The sequence below is a fragment of the Cimex lectularius genome, unplaced genomic scaffold, assembly GCF_000648675.2.
Source record: "Cimex lectularius strain Harlan isolate CLEC.00 unplaced genomic scaffold, Clec_2.1 scaffold265, whole genome shotgun sequence".
NCBI lineage: Eukaryota > Metazoa > Arthropoda > Insecta > Hemiptera > Cimicidae > Cimex > Cimex lectularius.
This window is the reverse complement of record NW_019392812.1, coordinates 585259-602232: the sequence shown is the minus strand read 5'-3', so window position 1 is coordinate 602232 and position 16974 is coordinate 585259. Positions and strand designations below refer to the sequence as shown.

At 39.8% G+C, this 16974-nt stretch overlaps 1 protein-coding gene and 1 long non-coding RNA gene across 10 annotated transcripts in view; one reads left to right on the top strand and one right to left on the bottom strand.

The window, feature by feature from the left end:
* LOC106663075 (supervillin-like) overlaps positions 1-16974 on the top strand; it is a 107462-nt gene that overhangs the window by 13129 nt on the left and 77359 nt on the right. For 4 of the 9 annotated variants that reach the window (XM_024228268.1, XM_024228265.1, XM_024228267.1 and 1 more), the window contains exons 1-3: positions 6169-6346; positions 10345-10399; positions 13425-13639. In XM_024228268.1, coding sequence (XP_024084036.1) covers positions 6301-6346; positions 10345-10399; positions 13425-13639 — 316 coding nt within the window. In that variant the 5' untranslated portion in view covers positions 6169-6300. Of the gene's footprint in view, positions 1-6167; positions 6347-10344; positions 10400-13424; positions 13640-16974 lie in introns of those variants that run through there. The other 5 variants (XM_024228263.1, XM_024228264.1, XM_014387630.2 and 2 more) reach the window with 4 other exon arrangements.
* Positions 1-16974, bottom strand: part of LOC106663077 — a 51925-nt gene that overhangs the window by 16664 nt on the left and 18287 nt on the right. The window lies entirely within an intron of this gene.

Genomic DNA, 16974 nt, shown 5'->3' with positions numbered 1-16974 from the left:
GGACTTACGATTGGAAGATCTGGGTGTGCTGTACCTGTACTTTGGAAAGCTTGGCAGTACCCCACAGTTCCATGCTTTATATTGATCTTAAAGTCTTGTACAGTGTTAGCTTTGTCTTAGTTGTCAAAGTCGATTTCTGTCTCAGAAGTCTTCGTAGTAGTCCAAGGCGAAGAATATAAAGGTGAATTTCTTCAAAAAGTAGTTGAGCATTATAACTTTGATATTATATCAACAGAGAACATACAAGTATACGTTGAGATGGTGTAGTTTTTAAATAAATACGGTCTAGATGTGTAAGGAAATACATTAGTATTGAAGTTTTATAAACTAAACATAACACATACATGGCTGATGGAACTACCGACCCAAAACGGAAAAAACCATATTAGGCACGACAACTTTGACGTCATTGGTTATTTCGCCAATCCAAGAACATGGAGTCGTTTAACAAATTGGTGAACCAACACGAGGGGGTGCCTTTGGTTTAGTTTGGCAGTTGGCCACAGTTTTACAAAGTTAGGGTACAAACCACGGACTATTAATATAATTTTTTTTTTTTTTTTACTTACTGTAATATATAAAATCAATTCAATTAATACTTTTTATTTTGTTCGGAGCAATAAACACAGATTTTAAAATAATTTGTGAAAGTTACATTGTCAGTGTCTATCATAGAGTGGTGACCTGTATAACGAGAAGGTTGTGATCAAGCCGGGGGATGTCTGATTTTTTTTTAATGTATGACCAAAAGCATAGAAAACGAGCGATGATTTAACAAAATTGGAAAAATTGCAAAGAGCGGCCGAGGGGTCTGACATTTCACGAGCGTTGCACAACAGCCGTGTAGCGGTGCAGCCTGTCCTGCACAACGTCCTTTCATCTCCAGTCTCACGACTGTTCGAACGCCTCCCTTGCATAAACGGAATTGTGCCATTTCGGCCGGGATTCCGAAAATTGGCCTTTTGCAGGTGCGAACAGTCTTTTAGACATCCTCATCCTTTTTCCAAAAACAGACGTTTTTCCACCCTTGAAGTGAGTTTTAATTAGATGAGAGAATCATATCATATCAATCGTCCAAAGCCGTCAATAGGGAGTGGCTTAACTTATCAGTGATTTACGTGGGTTAAGTTGGAATCTGAACGAACAACACTATACAAATAGGCGTGGTTAAATCTTATGGTTAACAGATCAAATAGATCCAAAAGATCGAAACTAAGGTTGGCAAGTTAAAGGCCTATAGATGTCTGAAGGGTGGTAAATAAATAAACTGAGGCCAAAACGTGACCACCTTAGTTTTTTTAGTAAATACTAAACTACTAAACGATACTAGCTGTACGGGGCCTTGCATAAAAAAAATCGTCGGCCAAGTTGTGGCAAGACTTCTTGCGATAACCTTTCTTCAATTTATCGCGCAGCTGTTAGGGAACCCTTGATGAAGATCAAGTTGGTAGACCTTCCTTAGAATTCCTGTCCAAACCATAACACTACCACTTACATAGCTTCTCCGGAGTGAAAATGTTGCGGGGATATATCGCTTTCCTGTTCTTCTCCAAACCATCTCTCGGCCGTCGAAGACCTCGAACAAAAACCTTGACTCATCACAAAACAAGATTTCAGTCCAATCTTGCTCAGACCAATTGATGCGCTTTCTTGCGAAACTTAACCGAATTGTTCTGTGCTTTGTCATAAGTGCTGAACCTTTTCGCACGTCATCCAGCTTCTGAATGTCTTCACCTTACAGTGCATAAACTGGCTTTTTTTGAAGTCTTGAACTTGATCTCAACAGGGGTAGAATGTCGATTATGGAGTACATTCGAAACAATAAAACGATCGTCTGTCTGAGATGTGACATGAAGGAGACCTGATCCATGCCTTCTTGAGTAACCTCCGGTATCTTGGTAGCTATGGAGGACCTTTCGGTGGTTTTTACCCCCTTTACAACTTGTCCCAAAGGTGTTCGATAGGGTTTAAGTCGGGACTACGTCCTGTCCAAACATTAAATTGAAGTCCGTTCTAAGTAGTCACCAACGATCCTAGCTGTGTAGGGCCTTGCGTAGCATGTATAAATCGTCGATTAGGGGCTTTGTAACGCTCCTCTTCCAAATCGCAAAAATCGAAACAAGTTTTTCGATGCGTGGAAACGGATCGAAAGTATAATGGGGCAACAGTACTCTGTGACTGAATGTAGCCACTACACGAAACAGTCCCAGCTGCAGCAATGACACAATGACAGTTTCACTGTTGTCCATCATGATTGTACACAGTAAGTTGAGGACTCTCACGGCACTTGGCAGATATGTATTCCCTGTTTCCGCACTGGGTGGACGTACGAACCTCGCATGTGTGTATACTTGACTATTTGGCGAATGCAAACACGTGCATCTAGACACTTGGCAAATGTTCGGAATCGAATACCGCATGCCTGGGGCCACCTTTGCGTAAACTGACATTAACGTTTCTAACTTGTTGAAGCTGCCGCTTGACCTCAACAGTTGCAGAATGTAGATTACGGAGTACATTCGAATCGGTGAAACGATCATCTCCTATCCATGCCTTCTTGAATAACCTCCAGTATGTTGGTACCGATAGAACCACCTTTCAGACACAGATAATTATAAATATTAATACCACTTTTTTTTGCCTCTCAGTGTATATCAGTAATTTGTCAAATGGGGCGTGGCTAAGTTGGAAACTAAATGTTCAAGTAAAAACGTAGGCGTGGTTAAATCTGTTGGCCATCACATAAATCAAAGTGAGCGAAGATTAAAGTCGACTGATTAAATTATTAATAACGTCAAAGTGGAAATGACTAAGAGTGGTCGGGCAAAGTCCATCTGAACGATACTATAGTTAATTGATAATGACAACAAATTGATTGTTTAATGAAAATAGACTGAGGTCGATGCCAACAAATGGGCGTGGCTAAAGTTTCACCGAACAAACGATTTTGAATTGACGTCAAAAATGAATTTTAGTCATAAAAATGGGTTAACTTATTGAAGCTTTTTCTAATGGCGTTAAGGTGGACGTAGGTAAACCTCATCAAGACGATATTCGCCTCGGGACGTCAATGGTCATTAGATGTAGAGTAACCATAGTAGACATAGTTGATATTTCTGCACAATTAAAAAAAAATATCTTTTTTTCATTGTAGTTAAGTTCATTTTGGCTTCATAAGGTAAACAGCCCAGAAAAAATGACCAACTACATTGCCCTTCATACCCATGATGTCATTGGTCAGCGTAGCAAAGTAGCAGGACGGTTTGTCGTATTGAGACATCAATTGGATCTTCTTTTCTTAGCCCTTCTTGGCTCTAATCGCCTTTATTCATTCTATATATAATGTTTTATTTAAAAGCTACCTTTGTAAAGTTAGGTATTGGCTATAAAAGGAAATCGTGCTACATCCGACTACAGATTCAAAAGAGCTTTACATCGAAAATAAGATTAAGGGATGAATCGGGGGTTTCAATACCGGTGAAAATGGGCAAACGTTTCTTTGGATCTCCATCCGCTGTCCACAATTTGTAGAAATCGTGACCCGCCCGCATGGGAACAATAAGAACATGACCGCGTACCACTTCGAGCCAATGGGCCATCTCTTTTCGAGCCCCTTTGATCATCATTGATGGCCTGAGGCTGTTTTGAATCGTAACGATCAATAAACTGGCAGCTGGCGAAGATTTTTAAAGATGTTTTTCTATCGCGGATTAATAAATTCAGTTTAGGAAGACAAATGAGCTGAAAGGAACGGAATAGTCAACAGATAGAACATAGCCTGCAAAAATTGAACAATCGCGTCAGATGTGCTCTCAGTTAATTTTTTCTGACCTTCTCTCCGTAGAATGACTACTCTTCTACCCCTCATTCCTTGTCTGTATATTTTATGCTGTACGTTTCTCCCTGTTTTTCTCATACTTTACTCTGTATTTAACTATGATCTCTACGTCTTTCTATCTCTCCAAATTTCTAACCCTTTATCTATAGAAATATTTTATACTATGTACGCTCTCTCGTTTTCTTTCATTATTTGGTTGCTAAATTGTGCAATGACATTTAATTAACTTGGGCAATGTCCAATGAGAAGAAAATTTGGCTAAGCTGAATGGTTTACTAATGATCGCAATTGACCTGTTGGGTTGTTCCAATGCCAACGAGGAGGGATTCGGTGATTTGGAGATGACTTCATATTTCTTCCTTTTTTCCTTACCTAAACTTGCATTACCCTAGTTTCGCCAAACCACATTAACATCATTACATTAGACATTTAGTCACTTCCACTTTGATGACATTGGACGCTTGTTCAACCGAGATAGCCAAGACCACTGTTTGGTTGGTAGAAATTTGACATCTTACGGTCTGCCAAAGCAAAAAACGATTTGGGTAGTTTGTATTATTTTTTTTCCTTTATATGTTTTTGTCTTTTTCAAAGTGTTACCCTTGGGGCGACTTCTACGGTCCTTGACTACAACATTCCGACGCGTTTCTGCCCGGAGAAATTCCGTGGGGATAATTTCGTCCCGGTGTTCCAGTTTTACCAGTTATTCAACAGTTTCTGCAAATCAGGATGACTTTAGCCGAGGTCCGCATGTAGGCGCCCGTTATGTTTAATAAAAGATCAAGATGCCGGTCCATCCAGATAACGCCCAGGGAGGGGCCGTGGAGTGTGTCGGATTACAAAATTCTACTTTCACCGTGTGCGTGATCTTTCTAAGGAGTACGGCAACAGGTCTGATAAGTGCAACAGGTGATCGAAGGGCTGGAAGAGGCGAGAAAAGGGGGTCAAGAAAGAAAAAAAAGTAGGAAGAGGAGAAAAAGGAGAAGAGGAGGAGGTCGAGGGCCCCGTCCCACTGAGTCATAAACTGGAAGGCCGCCGAGGAATCCGGCCGTGTATTTTTAGGGATGAGCGCGCCTCGCCCCGACCTCCGAGGAGAAGAAAAGTCAGATCCGACGTTTTCCTTCTGGATACCTTTGAGAAATACGTAAGGATACTTTTAAATTCGAATTTATATGCTCATCGTCCCCTGTCTTGGCACAGGACACCGTATTTGAATCGTTCCTTCCCTTTTGAGACACTTTGGACATTGGGAGCCTAGCTGGTTAGAGTTAGATCATAGTGGGAAGGATTATGTACAGGCAAAAAGAATGTTAGAAATGGGAGGTGTGTGTGGGTTTGTGTTGTTAGATTGCTGGAGAGATAAATATATGTATATAGAAAGATAGAGATAGATACAATATATAGATGGTTAGTAGATACATAGATAGGTGGACAGATAATTAGAGAAAAAGAGAGAGAGAGAGAGAGAGAGAGAGAGAGAGAGAGAGACAGAGAGAGAGACAGACAGACAGACAGACAGACAGACAGGCAGAGCGAGAGATACAGTCAGAGAGGAACAAAACAATTGATATATAGAGAGGTAGTAGAGGCAATATGATATATAGATCATTAGGAGATAAGCGGACCTTGCCCGGCAGATAAAATCAGCGAGGAAAGGCAGACTATATTTTTTTTTAATGATCACGATATATACAGCCAACACAAGTTCCAGTTTATATGCGAAACTTTAATTATTCATCAGCGATGCGGAATCAGAGGGAGAAAACCTTAAACGAAAAAAAGAAGAAGAATGCTCTGGTTCATTTCCGCACGTACGGCCCTGATGATTTGGCCTGCATCATTATGCTCTGATACCCGCAAATCTTCTACTTAACTGCGACCCAATTCCGAGAGGCGACCGTGTGTATACTGGAATTTATTTACAGGCACGTTTTATGTCAACCGTCATGGATGGTCCCATGTTTGGACAGATGTCGGTTGAATTGAATAGATTGGGATCCGTTCGGTGTTGCTGTTTTTTCAATTGGGACATGGTTATTCATCACTTGGAGAAAGGGAAAGTCACCGGGGGTGTTTCTCAGCCTGAACATTGAGAAAGCGATATAAGTGAGTTCGGGAAGGATTGGTACCATGAGACCTTCCAGCTGTAAAGCGTTGACCTATACTCAACCTCTTAATCCTTGACGTCTTGAAATCGATTTGCTTCACAATTAATCGTAAATTGAATTTAAAAAGTTCTAAATAAAAATAAACATTTGATCCGTCGCCATGGTTTCCGAGCCGGTTGAATTTTGACCCTTTTCAAAATTTCAAAAAAAAAATCTCGTCTGCAAAACCAATTTCCATGGCGACCGCTTTCGAGGAAAATTTTAGTGCTGTGTCGTTGTCTTAGAATGTAGTTTTTTTAGGTGTCGGAAGAACGAAATCACTGGTGGAAAGTACAAAGGAGGAGTGAAGATAAAATGGCTGCAAAGATCTTCGACATCACCGCCCTGGTCAGATTGTTCGGTACGTAGACGGACGTGTCGACGGTCCGCTCGGCCTCGCTGGCTGCCGTGAGCCATATAAGATTAACGATCAAATTGCGGGTTGAAACCGGTAATACTAGCGTTAAAATGAAAATTCCGTCCGCTGTATAGTATCGCTGCTCCAAAATAAAAAAAACAAATTTGCATTTACCCACATTATCTGTACCGAGGTACATGACCAGGCATAATAGACTCTTTCATATTGCCTAATATTCTCTGTCTATAGTAAGAATACTCCTATTGACAGAATTATGTTTTCTGTCAATAAACTTCCACATCTTCCTATTTTTAACTGGTCTCGTTCTACATTCTACAACCAAGTTTGCAGACAAGTGAAATCTTGAATTATTATGTATATTTTAACTTAAATCACTCTCTCTCTCTCTCTCTCTCTCTCTCTTTGAAAAATTATATCCCACTACCAAATTATTTATACTTTTTATTTTTCAGCTATCAACCTACATATTAATTTATTAATAACAAATAGTTTGGTCATCCGGGCCGGATTAAAAAATAGTCCACTCCTATTATAATTTATTCTCTCTTTCTCCCTCTCTTTCTCTCTCTCTCTTTCTCCCTCCCCCTCTCTCTTTCTCTCTCTCTTGCTCCTTCTATATTTCATCTCTTACTTCTCTCTCTCTCTCCTTCTATATTTCATCTCTTCTCTCTTTCTCTCTCTCTCTTTCTCACTCTTTCTCTCTCCCTCTCTTTTTCTCTCCCCTTTATCTCGCTCCTCACTCTCTCTCTCTATCTGTTTATCTATCTAATCTGTATCTCTTTCTTTATTTCTCTTCCTGCTCTCCCCCTCTCTCTGACCTTATTCTCATACACAATCTATATTTTTCACTAACTTCTCTCTCACTCTCTCCCTCTCTCTTGCTCCATCTATATTTCATCTCTTACTTCTCTCTCCCACCCTCTCTCTCTCTCTCTCTCTCTCTCTCTCTCACTCTCTCTCTCTCTCTCTCTCTCTCTCTCTCTAATCTGTATATCTTTCTTTATTTCTCTTCCTGCTCTCCCTCTATCTCTGACCTTATTCTCGTACACAATCTATATTTTTCACTAACTTCTCTCCCTCTCTCTCCCTCACACACTCACACACACACGCGCACGCGTGCGTGTGTATGTATGTATAGTATGTCTATATTTACTTATTTTAACTTTATGTTGTTTCTAATTCAAACTTTTTTTTAAATTGAATATCATTCGACTAAATATGGGCAAAATACTCCTTTTGGTAAAATAATGTATATTGTCAATAAATTACCTTAAGTAAATTTTTTAGTATCATTTCGTAATTTTGTTAAACAAATTCTCTCTATTAATTAATAACTTCTGTCTCAGTGATCAATAATTTTGTCATGTCGTTGATTTCATTTTTATATATATACACTGATGGCCAGATTTAACGCACTACTCAATTTATTTACTTTAAAATTAAATTAATTATATTTCTATATTAGTTACAGGTAATTAGGAACTATCGTAGTCAAAAGAAACAGTAGATAATGCTATGTTTACATTTGTACTGATTAATCCCAATTTGCACAAAAAGTAGCATTAAGCCCTTCCATCCTGCTACGCCTACAGGTCGCTTTCAGTTACTCTTTTTCTTTCATTCATCTCATTTGTTATTATTCTTATTCTTCAAACTTTTGCTATGACTCCAGTGAGGCATTTCTGTGGGTATTACAGAGTCAGGGTCATAATATTATTAGAGGAAGTATACAGCCATTGCGATGTCGCCGGGACTGAGTTTAAAACATTTTTCGCTGCTTCAGAGAAACAGGGTTTCCCTCTAGAAGGCAAGGACAGGACTTAGGCGTACAGATCAGAGAGATGATGACTTATCCTTGATTAGGGTCTACGAAACCGCAGCATTAAGGGAAATGAGATAAAAAATCTCATAAGTCAAGTCTGAAATGTTTCGATTTCCTCCAGGACCGTAAGAAGAAGGGTTAATAAAAATAACCTCAGGAATTGGACATTGGAAGATTGGGGCCCAATTCTCTTCACATAAGAGGTGAGAGTTGGCCTCAAATTTTTAGATAGGCGTAATTTCATACCGGGACGATCAGAAGAAAGGTACACTCCATGCTGTATGGTTCTTCTGGTTGCATTACATGGTGGGTCATTGATGCTCTGGAGAGTATTTCCTTGGACGCCTGCACAGAATTGGTTGTAGTGCGATGAAAGGAGACCTCTAACTTCACAGAGGTACCGAAGAATATAGTGCCGTTTGCCCCCTCCCCCATCGTTGAGAGTTTAACATTGAAAGTAGCATTGTGCCCTTCCATTCTGATATGGTTAACGTTCGCTTTTAGTTAAACTTTTTCCTTCAATCATCTCATTTGATATTATTCTTATTCTTAAACCTTCTCCAATGAATCCCATAAGGCATTCCCATGGGCATGACAGAGTCAGGGTCATAATATTATTGAGGAAGGATACAGCCAGTGCAATGGCGCCAGGAGACTGAGTGTAAATCATTTTGCAATAGAACGGTTCTTTGGGGTTTCAAAGAAATACTCTAGTAGGTCAGGACAGGACCTAGGCATGCAGATCAGAGAGATGAACCATCCGTCATCAGGGTCTTAATGAAAGTAACCTCAGGAATTGTACATTGGGGATTGTTCTCTTTACATATGAGGTGAGAGTTTGCCACAAAATCTTTAGATAGGCGTAATTTGATATGGGGACGATCGAAAGAAAGGTACGCCCCAAGCTGTATGGTTCTTCTGGTTGCCACTACGGTGGGTCATTTATACTCTGGAGTAGCATTTCCTTGGACGCCTCTGACTGAATCGGTCGTTGTGAGAGGAAGATCTCTAACTTCACCGAGGTACTTTAGGTAAGACACGAAGAGCATATAGTGCCATGTGCCCTCCAGATCGGTGAGAGATTCTTGCTAATGGAGGATAATGCAGGCCCCATAGAGCATTGCGGATGACTACCTGAATGAGGAATTGAGTGGTGTGGCCAGCTCGAAGTTCAGATTTGAACCTAATCCAACACTTTTGGGACCAACTTAAGCGACGAGTACGACCCTGAAACCCAGATCCTAACAACCCAGAAGAGTTCTTGATAAATTGGCAAGAATTCCTCAGGATTTTATCAGAAATCTTTACCAAGGAATGTAAAGGCGTTTAACGGAAGTGTTTCGTGCCAGGGTGGAAATACTCGGTATTAAAGGGGGCAAAAAAGTTTTTGTTTTATTTGTTTTTTAATTTTTTGTTCTTACTCAATAATTTGTTTTAGAATTAGGTCATAAATAATTTCTTTTTAAATGGCTTATTTTTACAATCCAACCTATTTTTGATGTGCGAAATATGACTACACCTAAAGGCATTAAAATTTAAGAATGGTGCATTTATTTTGTCCATCAGTGTATTATATCACAAAAATTGTATGGTTTATTATTTTTACTGACTTAATCAACATATTTTTGTTAGGAAATTATTTTCTCCTTCCCTTATAATATATTATATATCTTATATTGATTTAACTATACATTTAATTCTATTTTTCCCAAATTTTTAATAATATTCAATTAATTAGGGTTTTAAGTTGAGAAAAAAAGGCAGTGTCACGAGCGGGATTCGAACCCACGACCTTCGGCTTGATACGCCGCTTCTCTACAACCTCGAGAGGTCACGATAGCTCAAGTGGTTGTGTAGCGGCGTATCAAGCCGAAGGTCGTGGGTTCGAATCCCGCTCGTGACACTGACTTTTTTTATCTTAACATAAAACCTTAATTAATTGAATGTTATTAATTGGTCAAGCGGACCACGAAAAATAGTGAACTTTTAATAATGTTGAAATTTCCTGTTTTCTTAGTTTTTCTTTATCTATCATTATATTTTATATATTCTTAGATTTTCTATAATTAAACATTTTTGTAAATTGGATTTATTCCGAAAAATATTTATATTTATGTTATTATCATAGCCATTATTTTAATATATTTATTTTTTCTAGAAGAGTGCGTCGGGAGATGCGACCGTACTGGAATGGTCGCGGCAAACAATATGAGGTAATTTTTTTAATTTTAATTTTCTACTTTCTTACTGAATTATTAGCTTGGTTCTTTTCATCACGTTTTTAGTTTAAAATCTCAATAATTTGCTTGAAGGGAGTCCAAACTTGTTTACATTACAATTAATTAAGGTTTTTATGTGTGGTGATTAGTGACCGTTAATCGATAATTATTCAGAAATCGTGAGATGCGATCTGGTGTGATGTAGGTTTCAGAAAAACATTTTCTTTACCATGCCAACGTTTCGATCTTTATTGAGATCATCTTCAGGGCTCAAAGTGTTTGTCTTCTGTGCAATTGTGCCATTTTTGCGTGTCGTGTTGAGAGTGCCCCTCTCTCAACACTTTGAGCCCTGAAGATGATCTCAATAAAGATCGAAACGTTGGCACGATAAAGTAAATGTTTTTCTGAAACCTACATCACACCAGACCGCATCTCACGATTTCTGAATAATTAAGGTTTTTAGCTGAGATAAAAAAGTCAGTGTCACGAGCGGGATTCGAACCCACGACCTTCGGCTGGATAGATACACCGCTACTCTACCACTGTGAGATATTAATTGGTCAAGCAGACCATGAAAACTAGTGAATTTAATATGTTGTGCCCAGAATCAAATAGATTACATATTTGAAAAATGGCAAAAAGGTGGGAAAATTCAAAGGTGGGGTTGAGATGGGAAGTTGGTGTCCGAGTGGATCGAGGTCACGATAGCTCAAGTGGTAGAGCAGCGGGGTATCAAACCGAAGGTCCTGGGTTCGAATCCCGCTCGTGACACTGCCTTTTTTTATCTCAGCAAAAACCTTAATTAATTGCAATATATTAATTGGTCAAGCGGACCACGAAAACTAGTGAATTTGTTTATATTATTTTTACTTGATCCACAAGTAAACCAGTCAGGTGTCCAATGACAGAATAATTCGTTCGGTCAATTGCCTAGAGACACCTAAGTACAAATGGCAGATCTGATTTTCCGATCGTCTTATAACGTCAAAAGACGTGGTTACATTTGCCAAAAGCTTCGAAAGTAAGATTACTAGATCATGGATTCCATACTGTTATGTTGACCAATTGTCTATTGACGTTACAGTGGACTTGGCTAAGCATGTTGCTTCTTGCTCAATATCTGGTCAGTTGTCCAATGACGTCAAGTTTGTCACCACTGATTATACAGTTTATGAAGAACTCATAATAGGAGTACCTAAACCAGTTGGTTTAATGAAAACGAAATGAGGTTGATTTTATGTCGTCCTTTTTGGTGTTTTTACTTTTACATCAGCTTGCTTTACCCGTCATTTTAGCCTAACACTGCATACCTGACCAACTGCACGTAGCCACGTTTACTTTGACGGCGTTGATCGATTATGTATTAGAAGTATCGACCATTTTTATCACTTAAGAACACTTGGATTATGGTCTTGAAGAAGAAAGCAAATTTAGTTGGTAATGTCAAGCCTTCGACATATTTTAAGATCATCATCTGGGCAAAACAACCTTAAATATGTCTACAGCTTGACATATTTAAGTTTTTTTTACAGGCGATCTCGAATTTCCTTGAAGACCGATTCAGTCACAACATTGCTAAGACTGTAAAAAAACTTAAATATGTCAAGCTGAAGACATATTTAAGGTGGTTTGTCCTGATGATGACCTTAAAGTAGGTCGAAAGCTTGGCATTAACAACTAAATTTGCTTGCTTCTTTTTCAAGACTATACCTTGATCCAGAGAGTTTGTAACTGATGGATTAATTCAACCAATTTAGCCATGACCACTTTGATATTAACTATCTCAGAAACGCTCACTTCATGTTTACAATTTCTCAACACAGCCATAATAAAATGTGAATGTGACAATCTTCAAACTAGCTAATTTTGTCATATCATTGGACAATCTATTAAACATCTAAGCCACTTGGTTTCATTATTTTTATAGCTGCCCAAGTAGTTTTTAGTCCTATGTACAATATTATATTTAGTAATTATAATAGTGGTATAATGGGCCAATGTTCGCCGTAGAGAAAAGGTTGCTCGACGTGTCCCATCTGGTTGAAGGGTGCAATTCCTTGGCTCCATATAGAGAGTGTGTAGGAAAGCCACCCGACAAGTTCTTGGTTCCCAGTAGTTCAGGTTTTCGGACGAAACAGTGTTGTCCTATTGTACATAACACTGATAGTTTTGTGTCCCTAGTGGTTTTTGATAGTGAATGTATTTATTAGCGTGATATACAATAATGAATACTCCAATTATATAATTGGTGCAAAGGGTCACTGAGGAATTTCGAGTACTTCACTACCCTAAAAAAATGGGTTTAGTTTAAAGAACTGATTGCGTTGGGGGATGAAATTACTTAGCTGTTGGTAGCCCCCAGAGCACAAACTAGTCGGTAAGACCTAGGTCTGACCCCGGACTGCCAAACCCTTGGTGGGTGATTCTCGTGACCTGTCGGTAATTTATTGTAAATTACAACAACTGGAATTCCCGGTGGTCTGCGAGAAGTAATACGCGCTTCTGTACATTCTATGATTGTACATGCTTGTGCAAATTTGAGCTTATACAAATCATTAATCAGTAATTAGTAGTATAACGTTTTCTGGACTGAAAAATAACGAATATTTCATACAAAATCAAAATTCCAGGCCTATTAAGTATAATTAATGTATTGCTACCCCTTGTGAAAAACAAGAGAATGGTTTTTAACCCTGTAATTATGCCCTATTTCTCAACAAGAAGCCCTATAATAAATGTATCACGTGGAAAGGTAGATTCGTACTGTGTAAAAAGTCTAGACTCGTTAATCCTTGTTTGTGCAGTGAAATTGTTTTAAAAAGATAATGAACTAGCTTAAAAGCTCAGTGGCTGCATAAATATTAACTATGTTTAACTGAAATAACTTGAGTCACTTAATAAAAATATAAAAGGTAGATTTTTCTCGTTAGAATCGATCCCGATATTAAGATTTCTGTAAATTAACAAACAACATTAAATGTGTCGTTTCAATGTTTCTAAACAATTCTCGATTTTCCAGCGATGGTCGTGAAGAGAGGATTGCGAGGTACAAAGAGGAGCGGAGGCGTCAGCTCGCCGCTCAGTTCGGGCCCCGCGACCACCAGCAGCAACAGCAACAGCAGCTGCAGCAACAACAGCAGCTGCAGCAGCTCCAGCAACAACAGCAGCTGCAGCAGCTCCCCTCGCCGATCAGAAGCACGAGAGCTTCCCGGCTCAGGACTCAGGCCAACACTGGTGAGTGGTTCAAATTTATTTATCGAGATTTTACATGCTGGAAGAATCGAGGACGTCTAAATTCGAGTACCGTTGACCGCGGAAGTGAAAAACGGCTTCTAATATTATATTTTCGAGGAGGCGTTTATTCGAAAACCTTGCCAGGCGAACGCCCACTTCACGTCACATCAATTGTCAACAAATTCCACGCGGGGCGCAACAAACAAGAAATTTTTACTTTTTTTTTATTATTTTCTGTTTGCAAGGAACGTCCCGGCCGGAAGGGCCATTCCTAAACTATCGTATCGCCCTCGTATGGCATACCGACAGTCTTAGATCTAACCGTCATTGCTCTTCCATATACGGACGTCAGACGTGCATAGAATACGAGTTATCGATCATTTGATGTATGTATTATAAATACATCGATATAGTTAGGAATGGTTATGTCATATTATGTACATATCTAATATTGCTATATTAATATAGTTTGTAGCGATTTTGTAATATCTGTTATCGACAAAACTAGCAAACATTTTGATCTGTAGATATCGAATTTCAGATAACCATTATCAACTTTTTGATGAATTGATATTCGATAGTAACGATATTTAATGAAAATATTTTTTATAGCAAGTATCGAAATAATAGTACGTATTTTTGCTAATGGATAGGGATAAAAGAGGTGGCCACAAGGCCTTCTGTACCTCGTCCTGAGTAGACCTTTTGGGCTCCTCTGTTTTTTATCACTGGCCATTTTCAGGTTGTTAATCAACCGCCATAGCCTTGCCAGAGGCTCCTTAGGTTACCATATTGCTTGTGACTTTTCTTGTCCTGTTGCAAGTATCTCCACCTACGAAGTCCTTCATAAAAACAAAGAGGTACGCGAAGGGTCATCTAGGAAAGTACTTAATATTACGGGAAAAGTGCACTTTCCAAATTATTGTTATACACTGATGGACAAAATTAACGCACTGCCCTTAAATTTTAATGTATTTAGGTTTATTCATATTTTGCATACCAGAAATAGGTTTGGTTGTAAAAATGAAACATTTAAAAAGAAAATGTTTATTACCTAATTCTAAAAATAAATAATTATTGAGAAAAAAAAAGTGAAACAAATAAAAATATTTAAAGAAATTTTTTTCCTTTTAATACCGAGTATTTTCATCTCTGGCAGAATGACGTCCGTTTAACGCCTTTGCACTCCTTGGAAAAGATTTCTAGTAAAATCCTGAAGAATTCTTGCCAATTTATCAACTCTTCTGGGGTGTTATGACCTGGGTTTCAGGGTCGTACTCGTCGCTTAAGTTGGTCCCAAAAGTGTTGGATTAGGTTCAAATCTGAACTTCGAGCTGGCCACACTACTCAATTCCTCATTCAGGTAGTCATCCGCAATGCTCTATGGGGCCTGCATTATCCTCCATTAGCAAGAATCTCTCACCGATCTGGAGGGCACATGGCATTATATGCTTAAGTTGGTTCCAAACGAGTTCGAATCTGGTCTTCGAGCTGGCCACACCAAGCAGTTCCAACCTGATTCAGATAGTCATCCACAATATGTGCTATATGAGGCCTGGGATTACCCTGCATTAGCAAGAATCTCTCAACGATGTGAGAGGGGGACAAATGACACCATACTCTTCGATTATGTTATATAAAGTACCTCTGTGAAGTTAGAGATCTTCCTCGCACAACAACCAATTCGGTGCAGTCGCCTAAGGAAATGCCACCCCTGACTGCCACGTCTGTGCCTTTTGTGTTTTGCCGCTCCTAAGCTATATCTGGCTCTTTGCAGCTTCTTGGCTTGCGCTGCTATATAGCTTTTCGATTATAGACGGAAGCTATTATTATGTCTTGTCTATTAGACGGTCGCATCTCTACTCCACCTAGCGAGCACTTTGTCACAGTTATCTACTGTGTCCGGGATGGGCCTCGCGGAGGCGGCTCGCTCGGAATATTCAGGTGGAGGAGGTATAGGCTTATCTGATTTCTAATTATAGTCTTTCATTTATGCCTGCCATCCTTTCTGTCTCATAACGCTTTTCCACATCTGCTGTGTAGCGTTGAACCCCGCCCGAGTGGTGATTGCTCTTCTTAGGGTCTCCATAGTGGCTGTTCATTTATCTCTTGAAGCCAGCGTACACGGGGAACAATGTGTTTATCGCAACTCAGTACGACGTGTTCTGCTGTCTCTTCGTCACCACACTCACACATCTGGCTTGATTTCAGTCGGAAGGCATGGAGCTTTGAGGCGAAGTCTCCATGTCCTGTTAGGAGCTGAGACATCTAATGGTCGATGGCGGGATGTTTCATTTTTAGTCTGTCTTCTATTTTTGGGAGGAGCTGGTAGGTGTGGCGTCCCTTGAATGTATCATCCCATCTTAACTGCCGCTCTCTTACCAACCATTCCTCTGCCTCTTCCTTGCTTGTAACTGGGATGCACGGTGGGCGTCCATTCTTCAGTTCCCATTGAGCACAAAGCGCTTTCGCTTTTAGGTCGATGGGCGGCCTGCCAGCGACGACTTGTAGGGCCGCGGTGGAGACCGTCCTATATGCCTGAGTAACCGCGAGCAGGGCTGCGCGCTGAGCACGCTCGAGCACCGCCCAATCGTTTGCCCGCAATTCGCGAGTCCAAGCCGGCGCCGCGTAGAGTATTACAGGCTCGCACAGCGCCGTGTAATAGATTTGTCTAGTTTTGTAGGAGATTCCCCAAGTGGCGCCACCCACGGAACGGATAGCTGCGATCCTCGTGGGCACCCTAGCTTTTGAGCTCAGGGCGTTTACGCCAAATCTTAGGCCAGGTGTCATTTTCACTCCAAGATAAGTTAGGGTACCAGAAGAACCATACAGCATTTCTTCTGCTCGTCCTCGTATTAAATTCTGAAGATTTGAGGCGAACTCTCACCTCATATGTAAAGAGTACTGGACCCCAATCTTCCTATGTTCAATTCCTGAGGTTAGTTTCATTGAGCCTTCTGCTTACGGTACTGGAGGAAATCGAAACATTTCGGACTGACTCATGAGATTTCTTATCTCATTTCCCGTAATGCTGCGGTTTCGTAGACCCTGATAACGCATGCTTCCTCATCTCTGTGATCTGTAGGCCTAGGTTCTGTCCTGGCCTTTTAGAGTGAAGCCCTGTTTCTCTGAAGCGCAGAAGAATCCTTCAATTGCGAATGTTTTATACTCAGTCTCCTGGTGCCTTCGCACTGGCTGTATCCTTCCTCTATAATGTTATGACGTTGACACTCAAATGCCTCACCGGAGTCATTGAAAAAGGTTTAAGTATAATATCAAATGAGATGAATGAAAGAAAAAGAGTAACTGAATGCGACCTTTAGGCAAAGCAGAAT